Source organism: Nanorana parkeri, unplaced genomic scaffold (genome assembly GCF_000935625.1).
Source record: "Nanorana parkeri isolate BGI_ZX_2015 unplaced genomic scaffold, ASM93562v1 scaffold460, whole genome shotgun sequence".
Classification (NCBI taxonomy): domain Eukaryota; kingdom Metazoa; phylum Chordata; class Amphibia; order Anura; family Dicroglossidae; genus Nanorana; species Nanorana parkeri.
This window is the reverse complement of record NW_017306728.1, coordinates 579,847-596,803: the sequence shown is the minus strand read 5'-3', so window position 1 is coordinate 596,803 and position 16,957 is coordinate 579,847. Positions and strand designations below refer to the sequence as shown.

The 16,957-nt window shown below is 44.5% G+C and overlaps 1 protein-coding gene across 1 annotated transcript in view; it reads left to right on the top strand.

The window, feature by feature from the left end:
- The first annotated feature begins 2,430 nt into the window (after positions 1–2,430).
- Positions 2,431–16,957, top strand: part of ADI1 (acireductone dioxygenase 1) — a 20,190-nt gene continuing 5,663 nt past the window's right edge. Inside the window, exons 1-2 of the mRNA XM_018560500.1 lie at positions 2,431–2,556; positions 15,816–15,935. Of these exons, the coding sequence (XP_018416002.1) occupies positions 2,437–2,556; positions 15,816–15,935 (240 nt within the window). The 5' untranslated portion in view covers positions 2,431–2,436. The remainder of the gene's footprint in view (positions 2,557–15,815; positions 15,936–16,957) is intronic.

Below are 16,957 nucleotides of genomic sequence, written 5' to 3'. Positions count from 1 at the left end.
GGGGGGGGGGAGACTGCAGCAATACCATAGGCTGCCTGTATATTTCTGGAGTACATGATACATGTACTAAGGGTACATGGAGGCAACATTCCTGCACCTGCCACCACCACCATCTGGAGAGGATGAGGGCAGAGCACCTAAATCAGATCAACTGTGTACACTGTAAGTCCCTGTTCTTTCCACGCTACACCACTGACCTCTGACTATATGTCACACTGCTGACCTCTGCACTGTGCGTCACACCATTAAACTCTGCACGCTGTGTTACAACACTGACCTCTACTGTGCATTATATCACTGACCTCTGCACTGTGCGTCACACCATTGAACTCTGCATTACACCATGTACCTCTGTACTGTGCATTGCACTGCTGACCTCTGTACACTGAGTTCCACCATTGACCTCTGTAATGTGCGTTATATCGCTGACCTCTGTACTGTGCATTGCATTGCTGACTTCTGTACTCTGCATTACACTGCTGACCTCTGCGCTACAGCGCTGAACTCTGCATTCTGTGTTACTAACTACTGACCTCTGCATTACTACTGACCTCTGAACTCTGTGCTACACCACTGATCTCTGCACTCTGCATTACACTACTGACTTCTGCACTCTGCATTACACCACTGACCTCTGCACTAGTACTGACATTAGCCTGCTACCCCAGGGCAACACAGAGTATGTTGTTTCATATTATTCTGCATTGCTGTATATTGTATTGCTGGGATTTGTAGTCCTCTATAGATGATGGTATTCTGCATTGCTGTATTATGTACTGCTGGGGATTGTAGTCCTCTACATCTGGTGGTATACTGCATTGATGTATAATGTATTGCTGGGATTTGTAGTCCTATATAGCTGGCGGTATTCAGCATTGCTGTATAATGTATTGCTGAGATTTGTAGTCCTATATAGCTGGTGATATTCTGCATTGCTCTATAATGTATTGCTGGGATTTGTAGTCCTCTATAGCTGGCGACATTCTGCATTGCTGTATAATGTATTGCTGGGATTTGTAGTCCTCTCTAGCTGGTGGTATTCTGCATTGCTCTATAATGTATTGCTGCTTAACGGACCTCCGTGGTGGATCAGTGTGTTTAGACCTGCTTCTGTGCTGTCTTCTTTTGGTGCGGCAGCACCCCTCCTGATCCACCACAAAGCCTCGAAATCACTCATTCAAGTCTTTCAGATTAGTAGGGACACCGCCGGGAAAATGAAAGCAAGTCCAGAAGCGGCTCCTAAATGAACAAAGCAGCACTGGAAAATTAGGCGATTTGAAGCCTCACCTCTGTGGGGGATCAGGAGGGGCACTGTTTGGATGGGCGGGGGGCGGGTCAACTCTTTGACCCAAGTGACTGAATGTCTAGCTTCACCACTGCATATGTCACTGTCTGTCCCTTTAACATACATATTTCTTTGCCTGTCCCTTTAACATACATATGTCTTTGCCTGTCCCTTTACCATACATATGTCTTTGCCTGTCCCTTTACCATACATATGTCTTTGCCTGTCCCTTTACCATACATATGTCTTTGCCTGTCCCTTTAACATACATATTTCCTTCAGGAGAAAACAACTATATCCTAGTGTTAAAGCATCAATGTGAATGGGGATCTCCTCTCATTCAGACTCTGTATCATCTCTCTTATCCCCCTGCAAGGCTGTCTGTCCCTTTCCATTGCTGCAACCTGGCCATTGATTCAGTGTACTGTGTCCTACTGGTGGAGACTCATGATTCTTTGACTCAGAACTCTTGTAAGTTTGTGACCAGAGGCGAGTTCAGTTGCTCAGCTACTTCGAGTTCTGAGTTATCAAACTGCTGCTGAACTCTGTGCTGCAAGTCAACACTCAGCACTGCCCACTTGGCATTCGCAGCAAAAGTGAATGCAGGATGCTGTGTGTGAGGCAGAAGGTGGGGACAGAGCACCAGCGGGCATGTTAACTGTGGGCACACCTGGCAGCTCTGGAGAAAGGTGCCTGAACCCCGATGGAGGAGACCAATTCAGCGTGGGAACCTACAATGTAATGTTTTGGTGGACGAGCACACCAAATATTTGTTGGAAAATGGTATTTATTAGTCAAAAATATCCTCCTCTATCATTGTGCTTAGCTCTGTGCAACCAAACCGTTCAGTGAAGCTGCTGCAGAACAGAGCAGCTACTCAGTTCTTGAGTCTCAGAGTAATGTGAGCACTCTGATTGGTTGCAGGGAGGGGCTGAGTTTTCTGATTGGTTGCAGGGAGGGGCTGAGTTTTCTGATTGGTTGCAGGGAGGGGCTGATCTCTCTCTCCCTCTGGGATCATAGTACAAGTCCTGCTCTCCTATAGATATAACACTGAAGTTTTACAAAGGAATCAGCTCAGTCTGAGCAATCCATTCCTCTAGTTCACTGAATAGAATCGATTCCAAAGAAAAATTGGTTCAGGAGCCGTCAGCATGGTGCAGGCTTGGTACATGGATGACTCTGATGTGGATCAGAGGAGAGAACACCGGCTACAGCCGGACCAGCCAGTGTCACCAGAGGAGCTCAGAGAACTGGGAGTGCACAGCTACAAGGTGAGAGCATGGCTGCCCACACTGACTGGTAATGTCACATGTGCTGCTGTCTGGTAATGTAATGTGTGCCACTGTGTGCTAATGTCACATGTGCCGCTGCCTGGTAATGTCTCATGTGCCGCTGCCTGGTAATGACACATGTGCCGCTGCCTGGTAATGTCACATGTGCCGCTGCCTGGTAATGTCACATGTTCCGCTGCCTGGTAATGTCACATGTGCTGCTGCCTGGTAATGCCACATGTGCTGCTGCCTGGTAATGCCACATGTGCCTCTGCCTGCTAATGTCACATGCACCACTGCATGCTAATGTCACATGCACCACTGCATGCTAATGTCACATGTGTTGCTGGCTGCTAATATCACGTGTTTCGGTGCATGGTAATGTCACGTGCTGCTGCCTGCTAATGTCGCGTGTGCACTGCCTGGTAATGTCACATGTGATGCTGACTGCTAATGTCGCGTGTGCACTGCCTGGTAATGTCACATGAGCTGCTGCCTGCTCATGTCACGTGTGCACTGCCTGGTAATGTCACATGAGCTGCTGCCTGAATATTGAATAAAGATCCCTATCTGTCATAAACCTAAAATAGTATATTGTGCAAAACAAACCTGTGTCATGAATTCTCTTTGCTATTTGCCATCATTTCAGGGGGGTGCTCTCTTTCTTGTTGTTGCCCCCCCTCCCCCACCTCAGAGAAAGGGGCACCTCCCTGAAATGGAAAGGGCACCTCCCTGAAATGACTTGTTTCAGATTGGGATCCCTGGCATCATTTAGTTGACACCTTTAAAAGCCCCATCTTTTTCTTAGTTGGTATATATTGCATATGGGGGTGTGGTGTCCCTGTTCATGTGGTGATTCCAAATATTATGTACCTTGTCTTATCTATAGTGGAACAATCCGCGTTTTAGCTATGTGCTCTGATCAGTTATGCTGTGAAAGCCCTCCGAATGATCCCACTGTCAGGATACATGGTCTCGTCTAAATTCTACAACACTGCCTGCTAATGTCACGTGTTGCTGCCTGTCCCTGAGTGCATGCTGTGATATCTCTTCCTGGAGGGCGCCTTACTTCCTGTTCCAAAATCTGTGCCTGGGTCCTACAAGTGTTGTTTCATGTCTCAGGTTTGATGCTGATTGGCAGATTTAGGTTTAATATGGCAGCCATACACGCAGCAATTTATATATCGATTTTCAACCACTTTGCTGAAATGAGATCCCGGGGAGCGATGACATCACATTTACATATGAGGATGGTGGTGGGCCGCCTTCATCTGTTCAACAATTTTTGAACATACAGACTAGGTAAACTAGGGCTGCAACAACTAATCGACATAATCGATTATTGAAAAAGTTGTCAACTTTTCCAATAATCGATTTTGAAAATAATCGTTAGCTGCAGCTCTAAGGTAAACCCATTATAATTGGGGGGGAATGTTTCTCTGGTCTGTTGGGTGTGATGAGCTTTGGTGACCTGGCTCTGCAGAAACAATAAACCAGCGCCTACATACATGATGTTATTTGTATTCCGTGTTTATCAGGATGGGGTGCATAGTCAGGCTGAAACACCTAATTGATAATGGGAATCATCAACGATTCTCATTATCAGTGAATTGATTCTGCTTCTCTCCTCCCCGCTGGATGCCAGTGTTTCATGGGCTCTGTGTCCCCTCTGATCCCCGCTGCTCCCAGTTTTAAAAAAAGCGTACAGGTTTGTGAGGTTATTGCACGCTGGTAGTCCGTGCTGATACCATAAAAATCACATGTAATTGTGTGTTAATGGCGTGATTTTGTATGTAGTGATGTGTTCCTGCAGATGCTCCATCAGTTTGTATGTATACACAACCATAAACACGTTGCATAGTGTCCCATTCACACAGGAGTGAGAACGTTTTCACACTATTTTTAAGGTTTGTTTATGTTAAGTGCGTCTTTTCATGCGTTTTCAGGGTTGGATATTTGTTTTAGTCAGTGGGAAGTTATTTCCCAGGAGAAGGAGATGATTGTTAGTGCAAAATAACTTTTTGCACTTTTTCAGGGGCTCCTATAGAAGTCTACGGGGCCAAAAGTACAGATGAAATTGTGAGGCTCTGTCAGGAAGCTCATACTAGGGTAACTGTGCATGCACACAGGATGGCCCATAGTGCCAGGTCGGGGCATTCACCTTTGCGCAGGAGCACGTGTGTGCACATGCGCGCTCTACAACATGCACGTGGATGCTCATGCGCACATCCAATGTATTGTGGTGCCAAATGGGCTATTTAAACTTAGCCTCTCCAAGCCTCCAGTGCTGAGTACGCGTCAGCTATTGTGCCCTGTACCTGATTCCTGTTTTGTTGTCTTCCCGTTGCTGAACCCGGCTTGTTACTTGTCCCCGTTGATCTTCTGGTATCCAGACCCCGGATCGTCTGACTACTCTTATGCCTCCTGTCTGGTCTTGCATTGTCCGCATGGTTCTGAGTCTGGCCTGCCATCTGACTACAATTTAGTCTCCTGTTCGCCTGCACGTTGCTGACCCGGCCTGCCTGGCTTCGGCTCTTTGCTGTGCGTTTTATGTTCAGTCGCACAGCAGAGCAGCTACAAGACCTACTTCCTACATCAAGCTCATCTTCTGGCACCCGTGCCCCTCTGTGCTACAGCTCACCTGTCTCAATATTCAGGCACCTCGGGACTAAACTTGCAAGAGAGGCTCCTCAAGGCTAGTCACCTCAAGCTCCATAAGGTACGTGGCAGTAGCACTTAGCCATCCGGAGCTTGAAACGGCGGTCTTCATCATGGAGGAACTTTGCCAACAAATTGCAGCACTCACTCAGCAGTCAAGTGACTACAAGAAGGTTACTTCCAGCTCGAAGGATGACTTCAGGCCTTGGCACATAACCCACCGACTGGGCCTACTTCTTCTCCTGGTACTGCACCTGCCGCCGAAGCACCAGCTCTTCTTCCTTCAGTCTCCAACCCCAGAACCCCGTGTTCCCACTCCTGAGCGTTTTTCTCGGGATTGCAGCAAGTTTCAGACGTTTCTAAACGCATGTAAATTATGTTTCATGCTCCAACCATGGACTTTTGCTTCTGAAACTGCTAGGATTGGATATACAATATGATTTCCTTGTTGCAAGGTGAGCCTCAAGCCTGGGCTCACTGGCTACTCGAACAGAACAGTCCACTTCTGGACTCTGAAGCAGCTTTCTACGAAGCAATGGCACTTATCTACGATGACCCCCACAGGGCGTCTGCCGCGGAATCCACCCTGCACACTCTGCAACTGGCACGAGTAGGCATTCCAGAGACTTTAGATGAGCTCATTCGAATCTCAATTCAGATTGATAGACGTTTGAGAGAACGCCTATATGAAAGAACCAACCAGTATCATCCTTCTTGGATGCTTCCTCGAGTTTTTCCACCTTTGACAACTATCTCAACTTCTCAAGTTGCTGGACCTTCTTCTACATTTGATACCTCTAAACCCATACAATTGGGCCTGCTCCGATCTCCACTATCTTTTGAGGAGAAGAATCGTCGCTGTCAGCTAAATCTCTGTTTATACCGCAGAGAGACTGGACACTTTGCCAGGACTTGTCAGAACAAGCCCAGGAGGTTCCGACCTCCCTCTTCAAATACACTTAACTCATTGACTAATAACCAAAGATCTTACATTACTCTCCATATCTTGTTGCATCTCCCGTGAGGGGAAATACATACCCAAGCCATCATTGACTTCAGTGCCTGCAGCTGTTTCATTGATCTCCATTTTACACAACACCATCATATTCCTTTGCAGACCAAAGCTCAAAGACTTATTATTAATTAGGCTGATGGCTCCAACATTAAGTCTGGCCCTGTTATCCAGGAGACAGTACCCATGTCTGCTTCTACTCTCCCAGGACATTTGGAACGTCTGCGTTTTCATGTGATCTCATCCCCCTTGTTTCCTAAAATTCTTGGAATACCCTGGCTTCAAGCACATAACCCCCAAATAGAATGGCAAACGGGCAGAGTGGATTTTTGCTCCTCTTATTGTGTACAGAACTGTTTTTCTGCTCCTTCTGTACCCGTCCACTGCGTCCCTGCACATTACCATGATTATCTTGATATCTTCAGCAAACAAAAAGCAGATATGCTGCCACCTCATTGCCCTTATGATTGTCCCCTCAAACGTTTGCCGGGTGCCAAGATGCCTTATGGATGGATCTATCCTTTGTCTGAACCAGAATTTGAGACTTTAAAGGACCTTACAAAAAGAAAAACCTTACGAAAGGATTCATCCAGCCCTTTATTTCGCCCGCTGGTCCTTTTATATTTTTCGTTGAGAAAAAAGATCATACCCTGCGCCCATGTATTTGATTATTGGGACTTGAATCAGATAACCATTAAAAACCGTTATCCCCTTCCCCTGATTCCTGAGCTCTTCCAGAGACTCAGAAGTGCTACAATTTTCACCAAATTAGACCTCAGGGGTGCCTGCAACTTAGTCCGAATTTGTGAAGGGTATGAGTGGAAGACTGCTTCCCCTACTTGTTTTGGGCATTTTGAATACCTGGTGATGCCTTTCGGCCTTTGCAATGCCCCCGCTAGTTTCCAGTATCTTGTCAATTATATTTTTAGAGACTTTATAGATCAATTTTTAATTGTATACCTGCACAACATCCTCAATTGAGTTTCATCAGACACATGCTAAGCACGTTTTTGCAGGGTTGTGGCAACTTGGACTATTCGCTAAAGCGGAAAAATGTGAACTTGAGAGACAAACTATTCAGTTTCTGGAATTTGTTATTTCCACCAGTGGCATCGCTATGGACCACCAAAAGGTATCTGCTATCCTGGACTGGCCAGTTCCATCTGACCATACTGAAATTGTATCAACTTTAAAAAAAAATTATTCTGCCAACCACACAACTCATGAGAAAGCAGAATGGATTCCAGTGGATTCTCCACGGCTCAAACAACTTTTGATAAATTAAAGGAACTATTGACTTCTGCACCCATCCTCAAACATCCAGATACGGCTCTTCAGTCTGTTTTGGAATTTGACGCATCAGTGCGGTGGGTGCAGTAGTATCACAACGGCAGGATACTAAATCTTTGCTGCATCCGGTGGCCTTCTTCTCCAGAACTTTAAGCCCAGCTGAGAAGAATTACGATGTTGGGGATCGAGAATCATTGGCATTATCTGCTTGAGGGAGCAACTCACCCGGTATTAATTTTCGCAGACCATAAAAACTTAGAGTATTTAAGATCTGCCAAACATCTAAACCCATGCCAAGCAAGATGGGCACTTTTCTTCACTTTATTTAGCTTTCATATCACCTACCGACCTTGATCAAAGAACAGGCAACGCGATGCTCTCTCGTATGTTTCCTGAACTAGACATCCCTGAGCAACCTGATACTATCTTGCAAACCAGTTATTTCTTGCTTCTTATGGCTGATCTCATCTTCCAGTTCAGACCAGCTGTTTCCAGAGACTCTATTCCTCCCAAATGTTGAGCTTCAGGAAGAAAACAGTTTGTTTTTTCAAGGCGAGAAAATGTTTGTTCCCCAAGATCTTCGTATACAAATACTTAAGTATTGTCATGACTCTCCTCTAGCCGGTCATTTGATATGGTACTTCAATACCATATCAAATGGAAAAGTTACGGACCGGAAGAGAACTCTTGGGAACCAGAAACTAATGTCCATGCCAAACGCCTACTACAAGCCTTTTTTAGGAATCGCCCCAGCAAGAGAAACCAGATGGACAACTGGAGGCTGCCCCTTGGTAGGGGGCAATGTCAGGAAGTCTGTACTCAGGTAACTGCGGCTGTGCATGTGCACACTTATGGCATGGCCCATAGTACCTGGTCGGGGCGTTCACCTCCGAACAGGTGCACATGTGCGTGCACTATGGGGCGGGCGTGGATGCACGTGCGGTCATCCAATGTATCATGGCGCCAAATGAACTATTTAAACTGAACTGTAGTCTCTCCATATACAGATGAATGAATCAGAGTTTGTAGGTCAGAGGATGATGAGAGCGGGAATAGCTCAGGGCAGATGAAGCATTAATAATCTGATGAGTGTGGTGTGGTCATAAGGTTATCACATGTGGGGGAAATATTCTTAACAAACGCTTAACACAATGCAGCCCCTTATTTATTCATAAGGACAGAAGGATTGTATTTCATGTCCTATGGTCATGACCAGATACAAGGAATCAGATAAAGGAATCCTGTGGAGGGTTCTCACCTTCTATCTATAGTGGTCTACTGTATCAATGCCTGCAGCCTCAGATCTGAAACCCCAAAACCACAAATGTTGACCACAGCTTCCTGGTCAAGGCAGAGGAGGGTAGCAAAATATCCCCAGAAATTGAGATATGTAGAGCTGTCAATAAGCAACGTAATTTAACCCTTTCGCTCCCAAGCCCCGCAGAACGCTTTTAACCTCAGCTGGCCACAACGATTTTGTAATTTTGACCTTATTTTCAACTGCAGCTTTTAGCGTTTGTAAAAGACCCCCCAAACCATACATTTCCTGAAAGCACAGGCCCGGTAGAATAAAAAGATGGTGCTATTAATTTTGTAGGTCCTGAGATAATTGTGTTTTATCAAATCAATATTAAAGCAATAAAAATACACAATTCAATTGATAAAGCACACTTAAATCAGTATCTGTGCACAAAAAATACTTTTTTGACTAAATCTAAAAGATAAAACTGTGGAGTTAATAAATAACAAATATTTATAAATTTTAAATTGCACCTTTTTGCAAAATGGTAAAAAAAAATGAAGTAACGCAAAACTGTAAATAACCAACTTATGTTAAAAATTGTGTGTGTTGTGATTAAATGATACAGGCGTACATTTAATCGCAACACAGCGCATCACAATGCACAACAATGCGTCACAACTGTACACAGTTAAATGAATGTTATTTCAAAAAGAAAAAAAAATCAAGCACTGTAATGTGTTCTAACAATGCACCACAGTGCATGTGCATGGTGTACACCACAATATGGTCCACACTGTTGCACGTGTATATTATGTGTGAATGGGGCTGTTAATTTGTTTTTAATTAAAAAATAGAGGTCTAAACAGACCCCTGACAATTACCTTTTTGAAATAGAAAAAGAAACTGAGGGCAAAGAGTCCTCAATCTATTTGTCTGCAGCCTCAGCACTGAATGAATGGAAAGCACTCAGTACAGAGGCTTTCCATTCATTCACAAACTGGATATAGTAATTTTTTAAAATCAACCAGTTACGAATGGGTAGAAGCCTCTATAGTGTGAGGCTTCTACTCATTCAGAAACTCATAAATGAACAGGAAGTGATGTAAAGCACTTCCTGTTCATTCTTAACTGGGAACACATAGTTTTATGTGTCCTCAGTTGTTTACAAACATTCGAGTGATCAGCGATCACTCCGGTGTTTATGTTGCACACAGAGGATCGGTACATATTACATATGCATGGTCACTTCTGTAACAAGTGACGATGGCGCATAAAGCCGGCTTCCCGGCCAATCAGTTCATGTACTAACCAAAGGAATGCTGATAGGAGAAGAGAGCAGAGAGATAAGCTTAAAGCTAGCCATACACCTATAGATTATCTGCAGATTTTCTATGGTCACCATAGAAAATCTGCAGATAATCTATAGGTGTATGGTTAGCATTAGACTGTGCTACTTCTTTCTTCACTGTCCAGTCATAAACTATGGCAGGCCCATAGAAAGTGGGTTGAATGATGCTGGACATCAGATGTCAGACTGAGGATGTCTAGTGGAAGAAAAAAAGTACTCGGGGGAAATTCAACCAAAATCTTAAGGGTTAGTTCACACCATAAGCAGTGGGTTCCAGTCCGATTCTGGCCGGTGCGATCAAAAAAGTGCTTGCAGCATTTTGATTGCACCGGACCGCACTGCAGGCACAATGTGCCTTGCGACCCCGTGCGGGCAATCACATTACGGCCAGAGGGCATGGCTACAATGCCATTCACTTCAATGGCCCGCCAAGCCCCCTCCAGCCCAAAAAAGTGAGCCGGCCGCAATGTGAGGCAGTGCGTTCCGGCCAGAATCAGACCGGAATGCACTGCTTATGGTGTGAACTAACCGTAAAGCAAGATCAGGGTTTTGATGTTTTATCTTTGATTGGGCTATTCATTGTTCTCCTGTTATTTGTGGCTGGAGTTCTGCTGTGAAACGTCTTGTTGGTGTCTAGACTGGACTGACGGCACCTGAATTTGTTGAATGTAAAAGGTGTTCATCAGAAATTTCAATGTTGTAGTTCATTTCTTCACCTCTTGAGTATCCTGTTTAATCCAAAGACCCCATTTATGAACACTGCCATGGTAAAGTGAACCTGTACTTTCTTCATTTAAGACAAGGTAACATAGATACCATACACCATAAGGCACCTGCACCTACTTCCCATGCTTTCATGATCTGCCACTGGAGGTACGGGTGCACATTCACACTTCCACCTCCTAGAGTGCCCAGGTGACCCATTACAAGCCCAATGCAATTGCTGACTTTCCTAGGATTTTCTGTTCAGCAACCATGTTGCTTCCCATTTGTTTTGAAGATAGTACAGGTTCTCTTTAATAATAAGGTAATGGCAGGACATTTGTGGTGCCTGCTCGAAGACAAAAACATTTACAAAATTACATGTTTGAAGTGGCTGACAGGTACACTTTACAGAAATTGGATATCATCCATGCAGAAGAATAAATGTGTACAATATATCATTACTGAAACACAACATTTTCTCAAATCTGAGACATCTGTCTCCAGGAGAGAAGCGTGCGTGTTGTTTGGAAAGTCTCTGTGATTTACTGCGACCTTCTATTTTTTTTTTAGCTTGGGGATGTAAAGTAATTGACTGTGAACAGCTAAATTTAATAAATGAATTTGCCTTTGATGGCTCATTAGCCGAGGCTCCACGTTACCTGGTGTTGTGGCAGCTTCATCATTTGCCGCTTATGTTCCCTTCGTGTTTTTGATGATGTGATTTTCTGTACAAGATGGAATTTGGTCAGTAACACCTTTTCATGACAAATGTTTGCATATCATTCTCATTCATCAACAGAGTCCGAGTCCTGCTTCTCATGCTGGATGTACAGTATAGGCAGCCAAGTACCGTGTTTCCCCAAAAAATAAGACCTACCCCAAAAGTAAGACCTAGCACTATTTTTCAAGATTCCTGTAATATAAGACCTACCCCGAAAATAAGACCTAGTTTGATGGTAGCATGTGAGGGATAACTTGAAGAGCAGGAGAGATGGAATCAGCCTGCAGGGACATACTGTATTAAGGGGATGACAGGGGCCAGCGCAGTGACAGGGAGCACTCCAGTACCATACTTCACAAACTGCTGTCCCCCTGAAGGCACTGCTTAATGTAATGGTACTGTACTGTAATGTGTACCGGTAAATGGTACCGTACTTTCCCTCGCTGTCCACTGTCTGATGTCCCAACTGCTGGTACCGCTGTCCCTTATGGCAAAGGAAGCCCGTGCTGTAGAAAGCAAGGCTGCGGCGGTGGAGGGAGCAGAGCCGCATTAGCCGATACTTCCTCTAGAACGCCGTTACTCTGACAGGCGGAGTGAATCCAGATGCACTCCACCTGTAAAAGAAAGGGATCAGCATTACCCATACTGACCATTTTGTTCCACATAAAAGAAAAAGACATCCCCTGAAAATAAGACCCAGTGTGTTTTTTTTTTGGGGGGGGAAAAAAATGTAAGACAGTGTCTTATTTATGGGGAAACACGGTAGAACCATAGGTAATGGGATCTTGAACTCTTGTAGCATTGCTCAGTTACAGTACCAGAAATCGTCGTACATTTCATTACCTGTGGGAAGCGAAGATGACTTTTGGAAACTTCTCTGAACAATTGAAATATTCTCTCCTTAAATTTATTGTGTTGAACTCCAAGCAGATAAAAAACACTCCATTTAATGCAGTTATCACCGCAACTGTCCCCTCCGCTCCTCCCAAGATTTCCTTCTACTAGCTTCCTTGTCAGCTCCTCCCATGCTCGCCCCCAGGACTTCTCTAGAGTCTCCCCCATCCTCTAACTCCCTACTCCCTACCTGTCCGACTATCTCCTACTCTGTCTGCCTTTTGGCAATCCCTGAAAACTCATCTCTTTGGGGAAGCCTATCCCACCTCAAACTAACCACTGAACTGTTTCTTTCTCGGAGAGCTCATTCCCACACAGCTACCAGCTTTTGTATCAGCTGCCCCTCCCTTTTAGAATGTCAGGGCTCGTGCACACCTAGGCGACACCTCACCACGCGATTCCGCGTGAATTGTCGCGTGGTCAGGAGTCGCCAAGGTGTGAACCGATCGCGCTGTGGGTGCCATTATTTTCTAATAGCACACCAGTCGTGCTGGGCAGATCGCACAGTTTTCTGCCGCAATTCCGCCCGGGCTTCCAAACACGTTCGCGGCTAAAGCAGTCACACGTCGTGTATTGCAAAAACAAAAGGTACATGTATGTTTTTTCTGTGATTGCCGCGTGAATGTCACCACATTGAAATCAATGGGGCCGCGCAGCAATCGTTGCTTGCATTGTCCCGGATCGCAGAGGTCTGCACCGGGCCTAAGCTCTCACAGTCAGGACCCTCCTTACCATCTTGTCTTGAATTGTATTGTAACTGTAATGTCTTCCTCATATTGTAAAGTGCTGCGCAAACTTGTGGCAATTTTATATAAATCCTAAATAAATAACAAAATAATATTCCTGTAAAAAAAATAATTTTCCCTAATGATCTCCAGGTCAGCAATACTAAAGAGAGGATTGGTTCTTCCCTTCATAGGAAACACAAGCAGAATAGTGAAAAACCTCTCCCACCCCCTCGTCCCACAGCTTAGATTGTGTTACCTACAAGGAGCAAAGCAACTGTTTTCTTCTGATTGGATGGCTATTGGGTCAGTGGTCCCCCTTTAGGTGCAGGTCTGCCTTGCCTTTTTTTGTTTTTTTTTATTAGCCAGAGGCTTTCCATTTAAGTTCCTTCCAGGATCTTAGCCCTTAGTTACTGCCAGGGGCTGGACAAATCTCAGGAGCCAGGTCGCCAATGCTCCTTAAAAATTACAACTGGTGCCCAATTTTTGAGGTTTTCACTTGTTGTCAATGGAGCTGGCTCCCACAAAATCCTGCTGGCTCCTGGATTGGACAGACTGGCTCCTGAATTCCATATTAATATGTTTACCCATGCTTTATGCCCCGTTCACTCTTGGTGCTCTTTTTTTTCCACCCAGGCAGTGTTGCAGGAAGGATTTGTCCCGGCTGAGATGACATAATACCGCCTGTGGTAGAGCAATTAGGACAGTCCAGAGTGGCAGGCAGGGGATTGTCCCTTTCTTATGGTGAAGTTCTTGCCTGCTAGGCTTAGGTGATTCTTTGGTGATTCTATAGCCCCATAGACCATTGTTTGGACATATGTAGATGTCTTCTAAGATACTGTAGATATCGCTGGATACTTTAGGAGGTTGAGCCACCTTCTGATTGGTGTGAGAGGAGCTTCTTTCACAACCAGACCTGGCATTTTGCAGAAAGGTTCTGGAAGCTGTGGTCCTGCCCTGTTGTAGGCTTTTAATTTCTTACGTTTCCTCTCATGTTGCTGTCCTGGAAGATGATTGGGGACATCCCCAGTTAGTCTTACCCATAGTGGTATTTCTACAAACCTTCCAGAACTGCAAGACTACTTCTTACCCTTTTTTCTTTTTTTATTATTTTTTCCTCATGCACTGGTGGAGGTACTTTTATGGGGTGAAAGGGTTTTTTCACTGTTCTGCTTGTGTTTCCTATAGGAGGAGGAACCAATACTCTCTCATGCTCCTGTCCTGAAAGATTCCTAGAGATACTGTTACCAGTAAAGGTAATCTGGGACTTTGCATTCATCTAGCATAAGTACCTAAATATGTCTTGGTAGTAGCCTCTTTCATACCCTGTGCAGGAGCACTCTGACTAGGAGTGGAGGGCAGCACTAGGAGCCAATCAGCCTCTGCTGCAGGCACATGTGCTAATAGGGAACATGCTGAAAGGAGGACAGAGCAGAATTAGAAAGGATGATGACTTATCAATGTTGCTGCTACTTTACTGTCCAGTCACCAGGCTGTGGGTGGGAAGGTGACACCACAGTATTGCTTAACTCTTAAAGTGAGTCTACATAATTATTTTAACTGTATATTTAGCCACTTGCCATTACACCTTTAGAAGAACTTTCAGTGTTACCCCACATCTATCAAATCGATTCACCTGCCAAAAAAATGGATTTGTTTTCATGCGTTAAGGGCCTGCAATGGGCCCCACCCACACTGCAAGGGTTACATTCTTCTTTTGTGCAGGGGGAGTGGAATAAACATATTCCAACATTCCCCAGACTCAAGCAGACAAGAAAAGCGGCTTCAAGTAACTGGTTGTATGGAGAGGAGAAAGCCTGCAGGAGTAGAGAATAGGTAAGACCTCTTCAGCCGTCCGTCCGTTTTTTCTTAACGGGCGGATGGCAAGAGGTTAAACCCTAGACAAAATGAACATGTAACCCTTGCAGTGCTGAGAAGGGGGGGCACTGCAAGGTGAAGCTTTACATGCCTCCAAAATGGTGGCACGCATTCACAGAACACGCAATTCTCAAACAAATTATTATTATGTGTCTGAATACATTTTCTCGTATATTCGGACATATAGTAATTCATTGTTTTACATGTAGCCCGGGGTCTGTGTTCTGTTTTTTATTTTTACTTTTCTAGATGCACTTACTTGAAAAAAGGGATCGGCATGACAACCGGACACTTTATTTTTATAGACTCTATTGTAGTTTGACATTTATTGTTTACCTTCTGTTGTTTTATTTGATAAGAATACTTCTATTGTGCCGACAAGTTTAATACCTTTTGAATAAAAGTGTTATTTTTATCATACTTTTTAATATGTTTCTTTGCGGCTTAACAAAATGTGAGTCTTTAATTGGTGCGGATATTGGGGAAAATGGGTGTGTGTGGCCACTAAAGGGTGTGGTCACTGAGGGGCGCTGTAAAGCTTTCTCGCACAGGGTGCCTAAAGGCCTAAAGCCGGCCCTGGCTATGTAAACAGATCACAGTTGTAGTGTGTATGGACATCACGAGCCTCTAATATTTCAAATGGCAATGACTGAAATAACTGTAGACTACGGTAACATTTGAAATCCATTTGATAGATTTTTGCCAATTTGAGTTTATTCAGATCTCCTGCTCTGCTCCTCTGAGATCAATACATATGTCTCTCTGTATTTTCTTTCCCCCACCAGTTGGATGCCGATAATTATGAAAGTGATCCAGAGCTGGCCAAGATCCGCAAAGACAGTAATTACACATTCATGGATATAATCACCATACATAAAGACACGCTGCCCAATTATGAGCAGAAGGTGAGCAGCTGGATGTGGGAATTGTGTATACGATGTATTTGACACTATTATATACTCTGCATTTGTGTTTCCCCAGGAGTGAGATGTATAATGATGATGATAGACTTCTACTTTATGGGTGGTACATGGCAGGGCTTGCAATATAAATGGTAGATACTATAGGTAAAAAAAAAGGCACTCGCAAGGGGATCCGTCCATCCAGTACTTTATTTGCAAAAAGGCATAACTGCAAACAAATGCTTACATGTTTCAGCCCCCAAACTGGGCCTTAGTTGTAGTCATAGTCGCATAGCCTAGTTTGGGGGCTGAAACATGTAAGCATTTGTTTGTTGCCGTTATGCCTTTTTGCAAATAAAGTAATGGATGGACTGATCCCCATGCGAGTGCCGTTTTTTTAACCTATTGTTCAGGGAAGGCATCCGGTGGAAGCTTTGCCAGGCACCGAGGTTCAAGCAGCGGGATTGGAGACAGGAGGGTAGGGCTGCTCTGTGTTTCTAAACTAATATAAATGGAAGACTGGATACATTTAGCCCACAGAAGCAAGGGAAAATGGTACTTCTGGGTATGGAGTTGCTTGTGTATCACTCCCCTTCATCTCATGTGACCGTTCTGGTACTTGATGATTGGTCCAGTGCTGTCACCTGGGTGTAGGGACAGCACTCAGCTTTGTGTAAGCTCTGGCTCAGGGCTTAAACATGGCCTTCTTTTTGTTGTCCCATCAGCTGAACACAATGGTAGCCATTTTATAGAGAGAGTGGATCCTGGCTTTCTTTGAGGGTCAGTGTGGCTGGGGGAAAAAAACAGCACAGCATGACAGACCCAGGGTGATTGTAAGAGGGGCATAAAGAAATGTATGTGGCAAGGTTTTCAAATACAGCTACAGGATAGAAAGGTTATACGCTTGCCCAAAAAAGACTGCTGCTAATGGCACATCGGGCAAAGGCTTTGACAGTGGCTAGTCACTTGAGGCCTAGGATTCATTGGTGGTGTTCTTTCAGAAAAAAAAATGATCTAATGTTCAG